This window comes from Squalius cephalus, assembly GCF_949319135.1.
Source record: "Squalius cephalus genome assembly, chromosome: 3".
Lineage (NCBI taxonomy): Eukaryota > Metazoa > Chordata > Actinopteri > Cypriniformes > Leuciscidae > Squalius > Squalius cephalus.
The window spans coordinates 10,987,405-11,002,872 of NC_137124.1; the positions used below are offsets into that span (position 1 = coordinate 10,987,405).

Sequence of the window (15,468 nt, forward strand, 5' to 3'; positions counted from 1 at the left end):
GCAATGCATGAGACAAGCAGTGAAGAGCACCTACAGAAAAGAACACTTACACAAGATGGAGCAAATGTAGATTTTGCACATCCTTCTGTAATGTCAGGATTAGGTTAGGTTCTTTCAAAAAAAGTTGATTTTTTTACAAACTTTGTCATTTGTTTGTATGATTGCAGCTTGTGTTAGGATGTGGCATTCGGTCTCTGAATAGTAAACATTGTTTGGACAGATCCTAAGCCATCCATGTTCATCATCAGTATATGAGTAACATTCACTTAAGACATACATAACAGCATTAAATCTCCTGTAAGCCTGAATCGCTGGTATAAATCAGGACTTATAGGCCTCTATAGTGACTGGTACCCATTACTTCTCAGTTTTCTGCTGATAAGATAAGCAATGACTACAATGATGATGAGAATGATGAGGATTATGCCCACGGCGATGGGAATGCGGTAGTCCGGTTTATCAGCCTTGCATAGATCAGCTGTTGGACAAACACAAACAGAGCACAATTAAAATTAAAATTTAATTTTATTAAATTAGGCAAAAATTAAAGGGTGGAACACACTACACGACTTCATTTTTAAAACACTAGGCATAAACTTGCCAACGTTGTGAGTAGTTCAAGAAAAACTGGGAATCCAACACTAAACAACAAATGTTTGATTCTCTGACTGGACAGAATTATAGTCTGAAACTAAAAGAAACAAAAGTCGGTGATCATTTTACACTATGCAATTTTCTGTAAAATCTGTCAACTCAAATCTGAAGACTGGCTCTGACTTTCAGCATCTAGTGTCGACTCATCCGAACTGTAAATCTCGACAAAAGTTGTGTAGATTTTTCCAGTCTTAAAATAGCAATAATTCAGTAGATACAGATATACATAATACTTAAATGGGTGGCCAAAATTGCAGACACAACTGCTCATTTACAGTTGTATTACAGATAATAATTGAATGTGCATGACATTTAAAGTTGTCATGTCAAATAATAAAAAAGCTATTTAAAAAAGTAGCAGATTTTCATGATTTAAAGGGTATAATACCCCTTTTTACAATATGTAAAATAAGTCTATGTTGTCCCCAGAGTGTGTATGTGAAGTTTTAGCTCAAAATACCCTACAGATAATTTTTTACAGCATATTAAAGTTGTCCCCTTTTGAGGGTCAGTAAAAACACTTCGTTTTGTGTGTGTCCCTTTAAATGTAAATGAGCTGCTGCTCCAGGCGCAGAGGGCGGAGTGATGATGAAGAGACTCAAGAAGTGACAACACATAGAATGCAACAGGACATTTCTGAATGGGTAGTTGACGAATTTATGTAGCTGATGTGGAGTTAACTATCTTCAAGTCATTGATTAGCATATTTTGTCATGATAATCTATAAATCGCTCGTGTGGGAACTGTTGTAAGATGCCTACAGAGTGACATGCTATTGCATTTGTGTTACGTACTGTACTGCATGTGAAAAGACGGATGCGACAGCTTGAGTAGACTCACAAATGTGCTTTACTACAATAACTCTTCCTCTTCTCAACATGGACTGCGTGTTCTGTGGGCAGGGTTCATGTAAATTTTAGGGTTGGTGATGTCACTAACCCGGGAGGATTGTAGTGTAGTCCCTACCAGCCGTTTGTTGTAGTCCTTAAAAAATGATTTCTTTAAAAGCAAATATCTTCCTTTGCTTTGAACTTTGAGCGTTGTAACTTTGCAGATGTTGTTTATGCTCAAACAGCAACATTACACACTAACTAAAGCTAGAAACGTGAAATCATAATCAACCACCCCTTTAAAAAAAAAAAAACATGCATCCACATTAGTTAATAATATGTTAGCATTTGGACTTTATAACAGCATCTTTGTTGATCCTGGAACAGGATTTCCAATCAACCAATCAGATTTGAGTTTACAGTTCAAGGCTTACAACCTGTGCTTCTACATCAGTGTTATTCACCATCATTTCCCTCTGATTTTAGGGATAATTTATGGGTAGAGTTAGGAATATGACACAAAATATGTTGATCCAGGAACATGTCTTACTTGGTAAGATCACTGTGACCAGGACATAAGCTATACAGTGCATAAAAAAGGCAAAGAGGATAGTCCAAATAGCAACATAACTTGATGTAGAGTGAAACATAGAAGTTTCTTTAAGGACTACAAGGATGGGGTGCTTTAAGATATTGAAGAGTCATTACTCTATACTTACTTGTGCCAAATCCCTTGTTTTTGATGTTGAAGGCCTGAAGTCTGTAATTGGTCAGAACTAGACTCACACCGTTCCCCATGTACACGGTCTCAGAACTGCAGGAGTAAGAGTGACCCGGATCCGCGGAAAACAGCTCAAGAGACTCGTTCTTCCCTGTGTAATTTCTCATTGCTTTGTTGACAAAAATAAAAAATAATTTGATCAAACATACAAACGAAATTGTAACGAAAAGTCATAATTATAGGTCAAAACTCTTCCACAACCAAATTGGGAAAATGTATTCACATGGACATAAAAACTAAATATCTTTGAGTTTTTATGCAAAGTCATATTGATTTTGAATTCAAAATGAAATGCATTCATGCATATGAATTTTTCACAGTGAGGGAAAGTATTCCTCACTAGTGTTTATTTGTTTTATTGAGGCTTGGCTATTTATATCTTTTTTTAAAGATTTTGAAGAATTCTGTTTTCAGTAGATTTTTGAGGAACCAATAAGTTAAAATATATATAACTTATTAAAGTTAAAAAATCCAGATACTTATTTAACCTCTTTGTTTAGATGCCCAATACAAAAACTGTGTAACTATACAGGTAACAGTTGAAAGTCCTGGGAATAAATTGCTGAAAATTGAGGATGTGTGTAATTGTGGGTGTTTTATAAGGCAAATTGGACCAGTCATATGGCAGGGAATTTACCTCCATGTTTGAAAGCATAGTTCAAATCATACTCCACTAACTCGGCATAAACCTTTTTTTTGGTCTCATCCTGGAAAGTCCAAAAAAAGATCATTAGAATATTATCCAAAAATACACAAACACAATAGAATAAGAACCATAATGTATTATAAAACCATCACACAATTTTCAAATCACAACAACAATCCTGTAACAAGCAATAAACCACCTGAGTAACAAACATTATCTACATAACTGCATCATACTGATATGATGTGGATCAACATCTCATAATCAATCAGCTAACCCTGTCGTTCATGGCTTAAGACACCTTTTAGAAATCCAATAGGAGCTGCACAGGTAAAATTCATTTAAATAACACCAGTATAGCTAAGATGAATAGATCAATAAAATTAGTTAAATGTGCGGATAGAGATAGCTGTCTTTTTTCGTTTTTCATATTGCAGGAACGATACAACACTGCTCTAACAAAAACCAGAGTATTTATAGAAAGGACGATTGGCCAGCTTAAAAGGAGATTTCACTGTCTTCACCACGTCTGGAACCAACAAGAGCAGGGAGAGTCATCATTGCATGTGTCATTCTGTTTAACATATCAAAAAACTTTTTTTTTGGAGTGCACAAGAATAACACAAGAAGGATGACCCTCATGCTGACCCTGATAAAGCAGTGCACCCAAATTAAGACGTGGAGGGTGATATAATATACAATAAACTGTATATTAATTTCCAGATTAGATGCTGTATAAATTAATAAGTTAAAAATAAAAAATAAATAAAATGAAAACAGACTTCAATATATGAAACTACATTTTTATTTAGGCTATAAATTGAAGAAGAAGAGAAAAAACAGACATCGAAACATTTACAATGAGAAAATTACACTGGGTTATTATATAAAATGAATATTTATGTAGGTCTATTAAAAATCATTTGAATAATAAATACTCTATATCAACAAATTAATGTTTGTGTTATTCTTCTTCTCTTATTGGCTGTAAATGTATTAATCCCTCATGCAAGTTTGTTAATTTTGTATTGAAGTATTATGTTCTGCATATTTAAGTTTTCTTTTTCCATTTCTAATTTTGAAATCTCCAACTCTGCTTTCCTCTTCTGCAGCAAAAGAACTTCTCATTGAAGTTCAGCGAGACCAGATGTTACTCTGGCCGATCCTCTCTCCTCAGATGACTGTCTGAAAACAAAACGGATAAAACAACTTTTTATTTATATTAACAATTAAATTGTGACCTTGGACCACAAAACCAGTCACAAGGGTCAATTTTCTTTTTTAAAATTGAGATTTATACACCATAAAAAAGTGTTCCACTGATGTACGGTTTGTTAGGATAAGACAATATTTGGCCGAGATACAAGTATTTGAAAATCTGGAATCTGAGGGTGCAAAAAAATCTTAACAATCGCCTTTAAAGTTGTCCATTTATGTTCGTATTTTGCTGCATCCACTCACAAAAATAATTGTTTTATATATTTACGGTAGGAAATTTACAAAATATATCTTCATGGAACATGATCTTTACTTAATATCCTAATGATTTTTGGCATAAAAGAAAATCGATAATTTCGACCCATACAATGTATTGTTGGTTTTGTGGTCCAGGGTCACAATTGTGAAACGTTTTTGCTTTTTACACGTTACCGAATGTGACACAGCTGTCACTAATAACCTAATGTAACCTCACGGCTGGATGACTGGTAGTGAGGCTTGTCGCTCCAGGAACATTTTCCCAGTTTGGGGTGGATAGGCTGAAAAAAAAAATTATTATTATTGCACCTTGCCCAGACTCTGTATCTTTACATCATGACCATCTTTGAAAGCAAAAGACATTTTACGAAATGCATTAGCGCTAATCTGCATTATTTTACCTGCTTCCCGAGCTGCTTTGAGGCACGCCAGCAATAGCGACTAGAGTCAGAGAATCCTTCCCTAATATTTCTTGTAGCAGTTTTGATGTCTCGGACAGGTCTTGTGGCGGTGGCCCTCCTCCTTTACACAATAAAACATTTGTTTAACTGTATTAAACCAAGCGCTACTTTTTGATACAATATATCCAGTCACATAATACAATTTAGCTAGCATATATAACTCACCGGTTTTTCCAGATTCTTTTTGTAGTTGTTTATTTCTTTTCTTGAGCTCACAACTACTTTTTCATACTTTTTCATGACTTCTTCTACTGTGCGCTTGACAGTTAGATTTCTTGAGTAAATATTTTCCGTTATCTCCTGCCAGGCTTTGGTCTTGTGCACATGAGTGACTGATGGATTATGTCGACTTTTGATGGTGTTTTTTCTTTTACCGTATTCTTCTAAAAGAATGGCCTTGTCCTCGGCCCAGTTTGGCATACGTTTTTTTTCTTTTCTGTAATGTTATTATTCACGATAACTCAAATATTTTGGTATAGCTGTGGTTGTAGCAAATGTTTGGTTTGAGATCCGTTTATATTCTGTTTATTGTATGAGATGTAGTTACTATGGCAACCACAGTTTCCATTGCCATCTGTTGCCAGATATATATGATGTGGGTCACCATATCGTAATCAATCAGCTGAGACAGCGGGTGCCTCCCTGTGAGCTTACTGGTTAAATTGTTGCTGAGAGGCAGCTCAGGCAGGGAGAATATATAACCCAGTCTTTTATACTGACTCCTAAAGTGCCTCAAAGTTCTGTTTTCAGACCACACAAACCCAGGTTGTACTGAAAGATACATCAATTCTTTTTGCAAAAAAAGTCTAGTCTGAAATAGACTAACTACAAAGGTAAAAGAATCTACTAGATCTTCTAAATGTATATCTTTTGTTATCTTTTGTTGAGTAAATTTCATCATACATTACAACATTGTTCAGAATAGGCTATTTTTGAAAATCCTTAAACAGACTTACATTTTTAAATTTTAGGATAAAATGGCCTTCATTAAAACTGAGAATGATTTTAGCTTTTTTATCCGCACAATCTCCACTGGAAGTAGTTTTGCTTGGCTGAACAATGAACGTCCCATTAACCTAGAAAGACAAATGTTGCAGAACAATGGATAATATTTATATGGAAAATGGAAAAATGACAAGGTAGACAGTGTGAAGGATACAAGCGGTTTAGATACAATAAGCAGGAATCGCATTTGGATGTAACATAGATCACTCCAACAGAAAGCTTCTTACCTCACTGGTGTTTACACGGATCCCGATTTCCAAGTCAGCCAGAATACAGATATTGCCTTTTGCATCAGTAACATTATAACTCCCCTTTGTGGTGGGTGGCGTTGGTGCTGGTGGAAGGGCTGTTGTTGTCTTCGGGTTGTGAGTTGTTGTCTTCAGGTTGTGGGTTGTTGTCTTCGGGTTGTGAGTTGTCGTCTTCGGGTTGTGAGTTGTTGTCTTTGGGTTGTGAGTTGTTGTCTTCGGGTTGTGGGTTGTTGTCTTCGGCTGGTGGGTTGTTGTCTTCGGGTTGTGAGTTGTCGTCTTCGGGTTGTGAGTTGTCGTCTTCGGGTTGTGAGTTGTTGTCTTCGGGTTGTGAGTTGTTGTCTTCGGCTGGTGGGTTGTTGTCTTCGGGTTGTGAGTTGTTGTCTTCGGGTGGTGAGTTGTTGTCTTCGGGTGGTGAGTTGTTGTCTTCGGCTGGTGGGTTGTTGTCTTCGGGTGGTGGGTTGTTGTCTTCGGGTGGTGGGTTGTTGTCTTCGGGTGGTGGGTTGTTGTCTTCGGGTGGTGGGTTGTTGTCTTCGGGTGGTGGGTTGTTGTCTTCGGGTGGTGGGTTGTTGTCTTCGGGTGGTGGGTTGTTTTCTTCGGGTTGTGAGTTGTTGTCTTCGGGTGGTGGGTTGTTGTCTTCGGGTGGTGGGTTGTTGTCTTCGGGTGGTGGGTTGTTGTCTTCGGGTGGTGGGTTGTTGTCTTCGGGTGGTGGGTTGTTTTCTTCGGGTGGTGGGTTGTTTTCTTCGGGTGGTGGGTTGTTTTCTTCGGGTGGTGGGTTGTTGTCTTAGGGTGGTGGGTTGTTTTCTTCGGGTGGTGGGTTGTTGTGGTCGGGTGGTGGGTTGTTTTCTTCGGCTGGTGGGTTGTTGTCTTCGGGTGGTGGGTTGTTTTCTTCAGGTGGTGGGTTGTTGTCTTCGGCTGGTGGGTTGTTGTCTTCGGGTGGTGGGTTGTTTTCTTCGGGTGGTGGGTTGTTATCTTAGGGTGGTGGTAGGTTGCTGTGATCGGGTGGTGGGTTGTTGTCTTCGGCTGGTGGGTTGCTGTGGTCGGTTTGACAATAACAGCTGAACTATATTCACCTGAGGTGAGAGCTGAGGAAAAAGATGCAGACTTGTGATGTAGGATTGTGAGAAAATTTGTTCCCAAGCGTGAGCTACATCTGCCAAAAAAATTCAGTGGCAAAACAAAAGATTCATAATTTAAAATTAATAATAATTACCCTAATAATTACCCGTATAAAACATTTAGCTAGGTAAACGTTTTTGAGAAGAAAGTACACACTATACAGAGAGCCTCCATCTGTTTTACACATGGTGTTTACATACATTCACTTCCTCCCAACAAGTGCGCGCGCTGTCACAAGTACACACTTCACAATTTACCAATAGGGAAATGTGATAATTCACTTCAGCCGATTTCACGTGATGTGTGATCCTTAGATTAGTCGCATAACAGAAAGTGCTGACAAAATAAATCACACTCTCTTTGCTTTAGGGAAAGTTCGTTTACCAGTAGACAAAAATGTGCACTTGGGTACACTCTCAGAAGAAATGGTTCAAAAGCTGTCACTGGGATGGTAGGGGGAAGTGCAGGTTGATTGGGTCACTTTTTGCCATTGAGATGACTGGGAAAAAGTGTCCCAATAAACCTTAAATCCCCTTCCCCTTTAAAAAGGTTCTAATTTACAATTTAATATGTATACTTTTAGTATGAATATTTACCTTTACAGTACTAATATGCACTCTTTAAGTACAAAGGTGTATTTTTGAAAGGGTACCACCCCAGCTACAGTTTTTGTACACTTGAGAGTTTACACTTCTGAACTGGACTAGTCAGTCCATTTTAAATATTAAGGGAAGAAAAGTACATCATACCAACTTAAAGAAAAAAACATTTTAGGCTATTAATATTTCTTGCTCTTTACTCTTTATAATGTTCTGACGTGTTATACAAAATTTGACCTCAGTATTTTCTCTTCATAGCATTGATTCAAGTCATGCATGGAAATCGAAACTAGTTCCCGAAAAGTATGTCAAATAATAAATCTCTTCCCTGTCATTTTTGTTTAAAAAATCTTTCTCATGAATAAAAATAACCTAATCACAAAAGTTAAATATTAATTAAATTAGGCTGTAGGATACAGAAGTTGTATGTTGCAGCACAGTCATTTCTTTTTTGAAGAAATCAGTCAGTTTTATGGCTTGCACTTTTTTGGCATATAGTACCATATGTTAGTATTTTTTCAAGTTCCAGTGCAGTGTGACTCACTACTGTATGTTATGTCAGTAAGTACTAATTAGGCTAAATAACAGTGTTTAATTAATGGTGGACACACAGTGTAATTTAACATTTCCTTTCAAAACGAGTAATAATGTAAAATAGTGCACTTTACCTGTTGCAGCAATGAAAAGAGCGATCAATAATAATCCGTGTCTCATTTTTACGCCTTGATTCCGATGTACCTGACACAAAAAACTGTCTGGATCGTCAGCAGTAAAGCAGCGCAAGAAACTGGTGTCGAAAGCCTGTAACACAGCGCACTTATTCCTCTGAAACGAAACCACTGATAAGGACGGTAAAGGAAGTTCTTTACCACACTAGTTTTGAGTGTTTGTCCAAATAGTTACAGAGACAAGAGTCCTAGAAATTTAGTACAGTGACTGTGTTAGCTTGCTTTGGAGAAAACGAAAATTAACAGACGATATGGGACTCTGTCTCGCTGTCAGTTTTACTTCTTGGAACATTTAGAAGAACTGCTTTTATGATACATTTATATTGTGGCAATCATCTTTAATACAGATATTCATTGAGAATCTTGTATTATGTGGCAACCAAGCAGATCTTAGTTATTTTTTCTTAGTTGTTTACATATAAAGAAATGTCCTTGTGAGTTTCTAGATATTTCACACCAGCTCACCTGGACAGATGACGTCCTAAAGAACGTGCTTGGACTGGATGATCCTCTGTACCAGCCAGCTTCAGCCGCTAAACCATGTTCATTCGCACAATACCTGGATCATGTGCTGTCGTTGAACGGTTCAGCCTTCACCGTGGGTGAGGCTGATGATAATTACACAACCACTCAACCACCATCACCAGCCATCTTCCTCGCCACACCCCCAGGCCTGCCGAGCCTGAGCCTCTTCACGCCATGCCTGCCCAGCCAGAGACTGTTCACGTCATACCTGCCGTGCCTGTGTCCTCGGCAAAAATGGTCACCGACTGAGCCCTCAGCAAAGATGGCCGCCGGCTCACCGCCTGAGCTCTCAGCAAAGATGGCCGCCACCTCACCGCCTGAACCCTCGGCTAAGATGGCCGCCGCCTGAGTCCTCAGCCACGATGGCCGCCGACGCCACACCGCCTGAGCCTTCAGCCAGGATGGCCGCCACCACGTCAGAGCCTGTGTCTGTCCCCTGAACTCCCACCCAGCCTTCCTCTCCCGCCTCCTCCCATCATCCATCTCTCATCCCTGCCTCTGCTTCCTGTCAGCCCCTCAGCTCACCCTCAGTCCATCTTCAGTGATCTGGGTTCGCCGCAGGTCTGCCAGTCGCCAACTCCATCAGGGTCGGTGGATCCCCGGTCTCCACCTCTCTGCCCTTCATCCGAGTATCCTCTTCCACCTGCTCCACCTCCGTCAGTCGGCCCCCTGGAGTCGTCAGCCCTTCCTCCACCATGGCTCCTCCCTCCGTCTCCGCCACCGCCTGAAGGGTCATCTCCGCCATGGCCGCCTGCTCACAGGTACTGTCACACACCTCAACGGCACTACACTTCCCAGCATCCCTCATGTTTCCCACCTGCACACTATCAGCCATCACCTGCACGTCATCAATCACCATGGACACTAACTGTCATCACAGCTGTCTGTCATTGTCTCGTTATCATCCGTGTATTTAGTTCCTGCTTGTCATCAGTTCAGTGTCCGGTATTGTTTGTGCATAGCACACTGTTTCGTGTTGTTGGCTCTTTTTGTTAGTACTTGTTTAATAAACCTTGGAATTATCTTCATCTTCTGTGAATTTCAGCGTTACACCCATGACATATAAATAGGCTATGTATAGCGTTTTTATGCTGCCTTCACGTGCTATCGTAAATGCTAGTTTCCTTGGTAAAAATTGGACACGAACAACCTCTCAAGTCGTATTTACTATTGGGAAGCTCGGGGCTCCCGAATTGGGCTGGCCATAAACTTTAAACATGGTGGGGGAGTAGAACGATTGCTGCTGTGACTGCTATTCTTTACTAGTTTTTTCTGCAACAGCTATATCGCTTTGTCTTGTAATTAAAGTAATGCATATTAACATATATGAATAATCATTTAAAGCATATTGTACAGGGAAAATAGCCCATATTTGACCGAAATTCCAGAATCGTCAGCAAGCTGACCATCTAGATAGCATGGTGGATGTTCCTATTGTCAGTTGTCACTAGGCGTGTTTCCATTACAGATTTGCGCAAAACTTTTGCGATTTTTTCTAAATATCGATAAAAACTATTGCGAAATGACGGCATTTCCATTAACCGATGTTATGCGACTAGGTTTATATATATCACAGCCACGTACCGCACTAGACATTATTATTATTAATGGAAGGAAACGTAGGCGTGTTATCCAAGCATTAATGGCAAGGAAAGACCCTTATGAGGGGCACATATGAGGTGTTTCTGGGTTTTTCTCACTCATTTCTGCTCCGAGGTCTTGATTGTGACATTTCTTTGAGGTTTAGAATCCAATATTTCTGTCATTCTTTTGTCTTTTATGAATTTAATAAAGAACTCTGTATCGTATTCTGTCCAAACACACAGTGCCCTCTAAGTCAGGTGACCTGTGAATGCGCAAAAACTGTTTCCATTGCAGTTTTGCGAAATATTCCTTTTTTGAATTGCCTGAAAAACCTCCTCATGCGAGCGTAAAAACTTTTTTGCGATAAATGGGAGTTTTTGCGAAATTGACATGTTTACATTGGGCGTATTTTCAATTCGCAATTTCAATTTGCGCAATTTGAAGGGTAATGGAAACGTGGCTACTGTCAGCCCTGCTGGAAAAACAGCTGAAACCAGACAACCAGTGTAGGTCTCCCTGGCTGGTTTTAGAGGGGTTTTGGACACTTTTTTTTTAGCTGACCAGGCTGGTCTTAGCTGGTCAAGCCGGGAGACCAGCTGAAACCAGCTAATACCAGCTGAACACCTGTTTGGCTGGGCTGGAAGACAAGCCTAAACCAGCTACATCCAACTTAAACCAGCTAAGACCAACCAACCAGCCTAGGCTGGATTTAGCGGGAGGGTTTTTTCAGCAGGGAGTGAAGGGAACATTAATATAATTTCGGATTTTTCCAAAAATAGCAAGAATAAACCTGGTGTCCTCCATGATTCTTGTTCTTTCCAACAACAAAGCACTTGAATGTGATGAGCTCGTAATCACAACTTTAGAAGTTTCACTTTCACTTTAAAGGAAGTCTTTCTACAAAACAAAACTTGATGAAGTGGTCATCAAATCATGTCTGACCCACTCCATATGTCTCCCAATATATTGCGCTTATGATCCTATCTTACTCAAATAAAATAAAATAACTTACTACTTGCCAATAAATAAAGACAGCTTTAAAATAAATCAATAATTACAAAGGAAACCAAAAAATGGCATCAGTTAATTCTATTTGCCTTCATAAGGAAGTGTTTTTGCTCATCATTCATGTGACAGAAATGAAGGAAGTGAAATTTTGACTCATGCACGGCATGGGTGACCGCTACAGAAGGACAGTCTGTTTAAGCATGTCTTACTATACGCTTGAAAATGGACTGTCAAAGTATGCACACATACGATTACATCTTATTCTATTAATCTACATACATCTGAAGTCTAGGAAAATACACTGAAAAAATGTGAAGTGAAAACACAAGCTTGTTGAGATTTGTTTTATTGTAACCTCAGGATCTCAGCTTTTTTCCCAATGTACAAGAAAATTTCCTCTAAAATCCTTAAGATCAATACTAAGTGAATGCCAGAGATCATAAAGCTACATATTTTTATTCAGCCTGAATTCATTCTTGATAAAGAACCTATATTATACATAGGGTTGGGTATCGTTTGAATTTTAACGATTCTGATTCCACTTATTGATTCCTAATTTCGATTCCAATAAGGTAAAAAAAAAAAAAAACCTTAGATATCATTCACATTTACTTATTGGAAAATATTTAATTGCAGCTAAATATCATGAACAAAAATCAGCAGGCTAAAAAACACTTATGCAAGGAATATTTGCCTGTAAAAACACCATAGAAAAACAACTACCCAAACTAATTAAGCAAACATTTTAAGCATTATTAAAGACAAGTAAACACTTAATAAAAATAATAATAATAATAATTAGCAATCACAACAAATAGATACAGTACAAATGATCAAAGATATGATTGAAATAAACAGTGTTAAGATTTTCAGGTATTCAGGTACAGAAACTGTATTCAAATGTAAAATAACACTGCACTTTATTAATAAAATATAGCCTACATTAGAAATATAGACACAAAAGTAAGACGAGCTTATTTCGTCCATTAGATCGAAATATCTGAAAAAGATATATACATGTAAGATATACACATATATGCTGTATATACATAGGAAACAAAAACTAGATATCTACCCACTTGGAGATTTCTGGTGTGTAGCAGCATTTACTGTAAATGAGCAGCTGAAAACACAGTATCATGAGCTCCATGAGCGTAAAAGAACAATGCAGTGCTTCACTTCAAAACACATTTAATTAAATCACCTTTCTACGATTTGATAATCTCACTGAATCGTATCACGATTTTGATTAATTTTGCAGCAATAATAGACACCATCATTAGACTGCAAATAGGTTTTGTCATCTTCCCAGAAAATAAACGTCTATTTACTGCAAATACAGAGCATTTGTGATGAGACATTTTGTGCAAACAAAACCTGTGACAATGCGTTCTTGCACATTTGAAATGTTTGCATCTCTGATGATGTTAGTCATCTAACACTGTTCACCAAAAAGAACACAAAAATGCATCTAATGACAGGTGCAAAATGCAAACAAATTTACAAAAGTAAAGAAGACATTTTCAGGGAAAAGTGTTTGTTTTCAACAACAAAAAAAAATCTCAGTCATTTTTAGTCACTTAAAACTAAAGCTATATCAAAATGTATTTAAAATAGTAATGCATTTAAGACTTACTGATATAAATATTAAACTTTATTTGGAGTAATTCTTTATTACACAATGCACATTTCTTAATATTAAGCCCTAAAATGTGTTTTAATATCACTATTAGTATATGATCTCTGTATAATATCAGTCTTTAAAAGCAAGATATTTAAACCTAAAGTATACTTGCAATATTTCCACTTCAGCACAATCAAATATACGTAACTTAAGTATACATTTAGTTGAACTTAAGCACTATTTCTGGATAACTAAATTGCATTAAGTACAAAATTAGTTGTTCCAATTTAGCAGACTTTTAGTATACCAAATTAGTATACTAAATTGCAATTACTAGTACATAAATATGTAAATGTGTTTGTAGTATACTGTAATGTATTTCAAATACATTTTAGTATATTTATTTTTAACCAGGGTCCCATCGTGTGCAAACATACATCAGCAGTCTCTTAAAATGTCTGATTTAGTGTTTTACGATCCTTTAATTTATATATCAGGGCTTGAATTTCGGTGGAGGTGTTGTGTCTTCCGCTGAGCCCTCAGCCCTGGCTGTAGACAGATCATATCTTTCACGCTGTCAATGCGTTGCGTTGATCTTATTCACACTATGTATCGAGTGTAGGTGCAGCATTCTAACATTTTGAGTTATAATGAGCTGTTTGTGAAGAAATTATCCGCTTCCAAATTATGTCATTTTAATCACGAAATTGAAACATTAAAAACCATTTTGCTCTTTATGGTGTGCGAGTGATAGAGCGCGGCAGCAACAAACCAACTGATCAGTTTACAGTTTACACTAAGCGTAACAACATTGAATGCTCGGCCGAACAGCTGATCATAGCTGTATAGGGCGCCTTATTATTTTTCATCTCCATAAATATCTAGTAGTAAAGCTAATGCAAGGGCTAGAAATCAATTCATCTTTTGCCGATACAGTACTTTGTCATCATGGAGACAGCGGCGCGCCCGCGCTTTCCACTTGTTTTAGTGACGTTGTTGATTGTTTTAGCATGTGACTGCGCGTTTCTCCTTGTTTTCTATTGTTATGCGCAGCATATTTCCCGCGCGCACAAACACGGCCACAGACAATTAATTGTTAGGTTAGCGTAGTTTAAATATGGACCCCTGGCTGAAGCGAAAGACAAGTTCGGATGATGCAGATCACGATCCAAAGAAAAAAGTGTCCGACAACGAAAGGCCGACAACTAAGCAGCCAAACCGAAGATCCACAAAACAATCTCACAGAGGTGAAGCAGTCAAAGGATAAATTTCAAACGAACTGGCTAAAAATTTACCCTTGGCTAGAAATAAACGATGGGATAAGGAGCTGCTCAGTTTGTAAGATGTACAGCAGTCCAGCAGAAACATCCAAAAATGCTATGCATTATGCTAATATAGCCTACGCCTAGTTTAAACAGAGGTCTTAATGTCAATTTGAAGAAGAATGTTAGAATGTTGACAGTCGCTATAGCGAACACTCAGTCTGTTTGACTATCTGCATTACTCTGCAAAGTTTGTTTGCTTTATTGCAAAATTTGTTCAGCTTGAAAAAATATATATATTCTGCTCTCAAAAAACACCTAGCCATGCTGATCACAGTGAGTCTGCTGTTTGTGTATTTCTACAACAAGAAGAAAAAACTGATGGCAAAGACAACTAGAATGGCATTTAAAAAAATATCAAGGTAAGCGCATTGTCATTGCACCATCTCCATCTGAGCATATATTCAAGTAAATTATCATTTATGCATTAAATGATCTCCATCAACTGTGTTTTGATGAGTGCACAATTGAAATGTTTTGTTTTGTGTTATTTGCTGCTATAGGGCCAGGACTTACAGCCGATGAAGGGGAAGTTGATTTGTTCAGGGCGAGCCCAGCTTTAAAAGGTGATACACCATCAAAATCCTTTAACTTCTGGTTTATGTTGTATAATTATAAAAGGGTGATCTTGACATTTAAAAATAGCTTAATTATTTTTGAATTAACAGTGCAATCAAACAAATATGAGGGTCATTGACAAATTAAGCTTAAAAAGGTGTTTTTAAAAAATCTTTTCAAAACTGATATAATGCATATTATATTTTGAGTCATGAACAAATGTGTTTCATGCTTCACCCACCCTGCTACCCCCAGCTGCACCCAGCCCCCCCCCCCCCCAGCACCTACCTCTTCGGCTGCAAG

The 15,468-nt window shown here is 38.0% G+C and overlaps 1 protein-coding gene across 3 annotated transcripts; it reads right to left on the reverse strand.

The window, feature by feature from the left end:
• Window positions 1-296: 296 nt before the first annotated feature.
• Window positions 297-8,664, reverse strand: cd68 (CD68 molecule). Of its 3 annotated transcripts, XM_079866219.1 has the most exons (6): window positions 8,485-8,649; window positions 6,081-7,183; window positions 5,805-5,924; window positions 2,903-2,972; window positions 2,204-2,374; window positions 297-478 (listed from the first exon to the last, which is right to left on the reverse strand). In XM_079866219.1, exons 1-6 carry the CDS (start codon window positions 8,528-8,530, stop codon window positions 339-341), a joined length of 1,650 nt encoding a protein of 549 aa, XP_079722345.1. In that variant the 5' UTR covers window positions 8,531-8,649; the 3' UTR covers window positions 297-338. The 3 variants fall into 3 exon arrangements, 2 of the variants coding, with proteins under 2 accessions (XP_079722345.1, XP_079722346.1); XR_013820521.1 differs by lacking the exons at window positions 297-478; window positions 2,204-2,374; window positions 2,903-2,972 and adding exons at window positions 4,269-4,668; window positions 4,789-4,909 and having other exon boundaries at window positions 8,485-8,664; XM_079866220.1 differs by lacking the exons at window positions 297-478; window positions 2,204-2,374; window positions 2,903-2,972 and adding an exon at window positions 4,705-4,909 and having other exon boundaries at window positions 8,485-8,664.
• Between the last annotated feature and the right edge of the window lie 6,804 nt (window positions 8,665-15,468).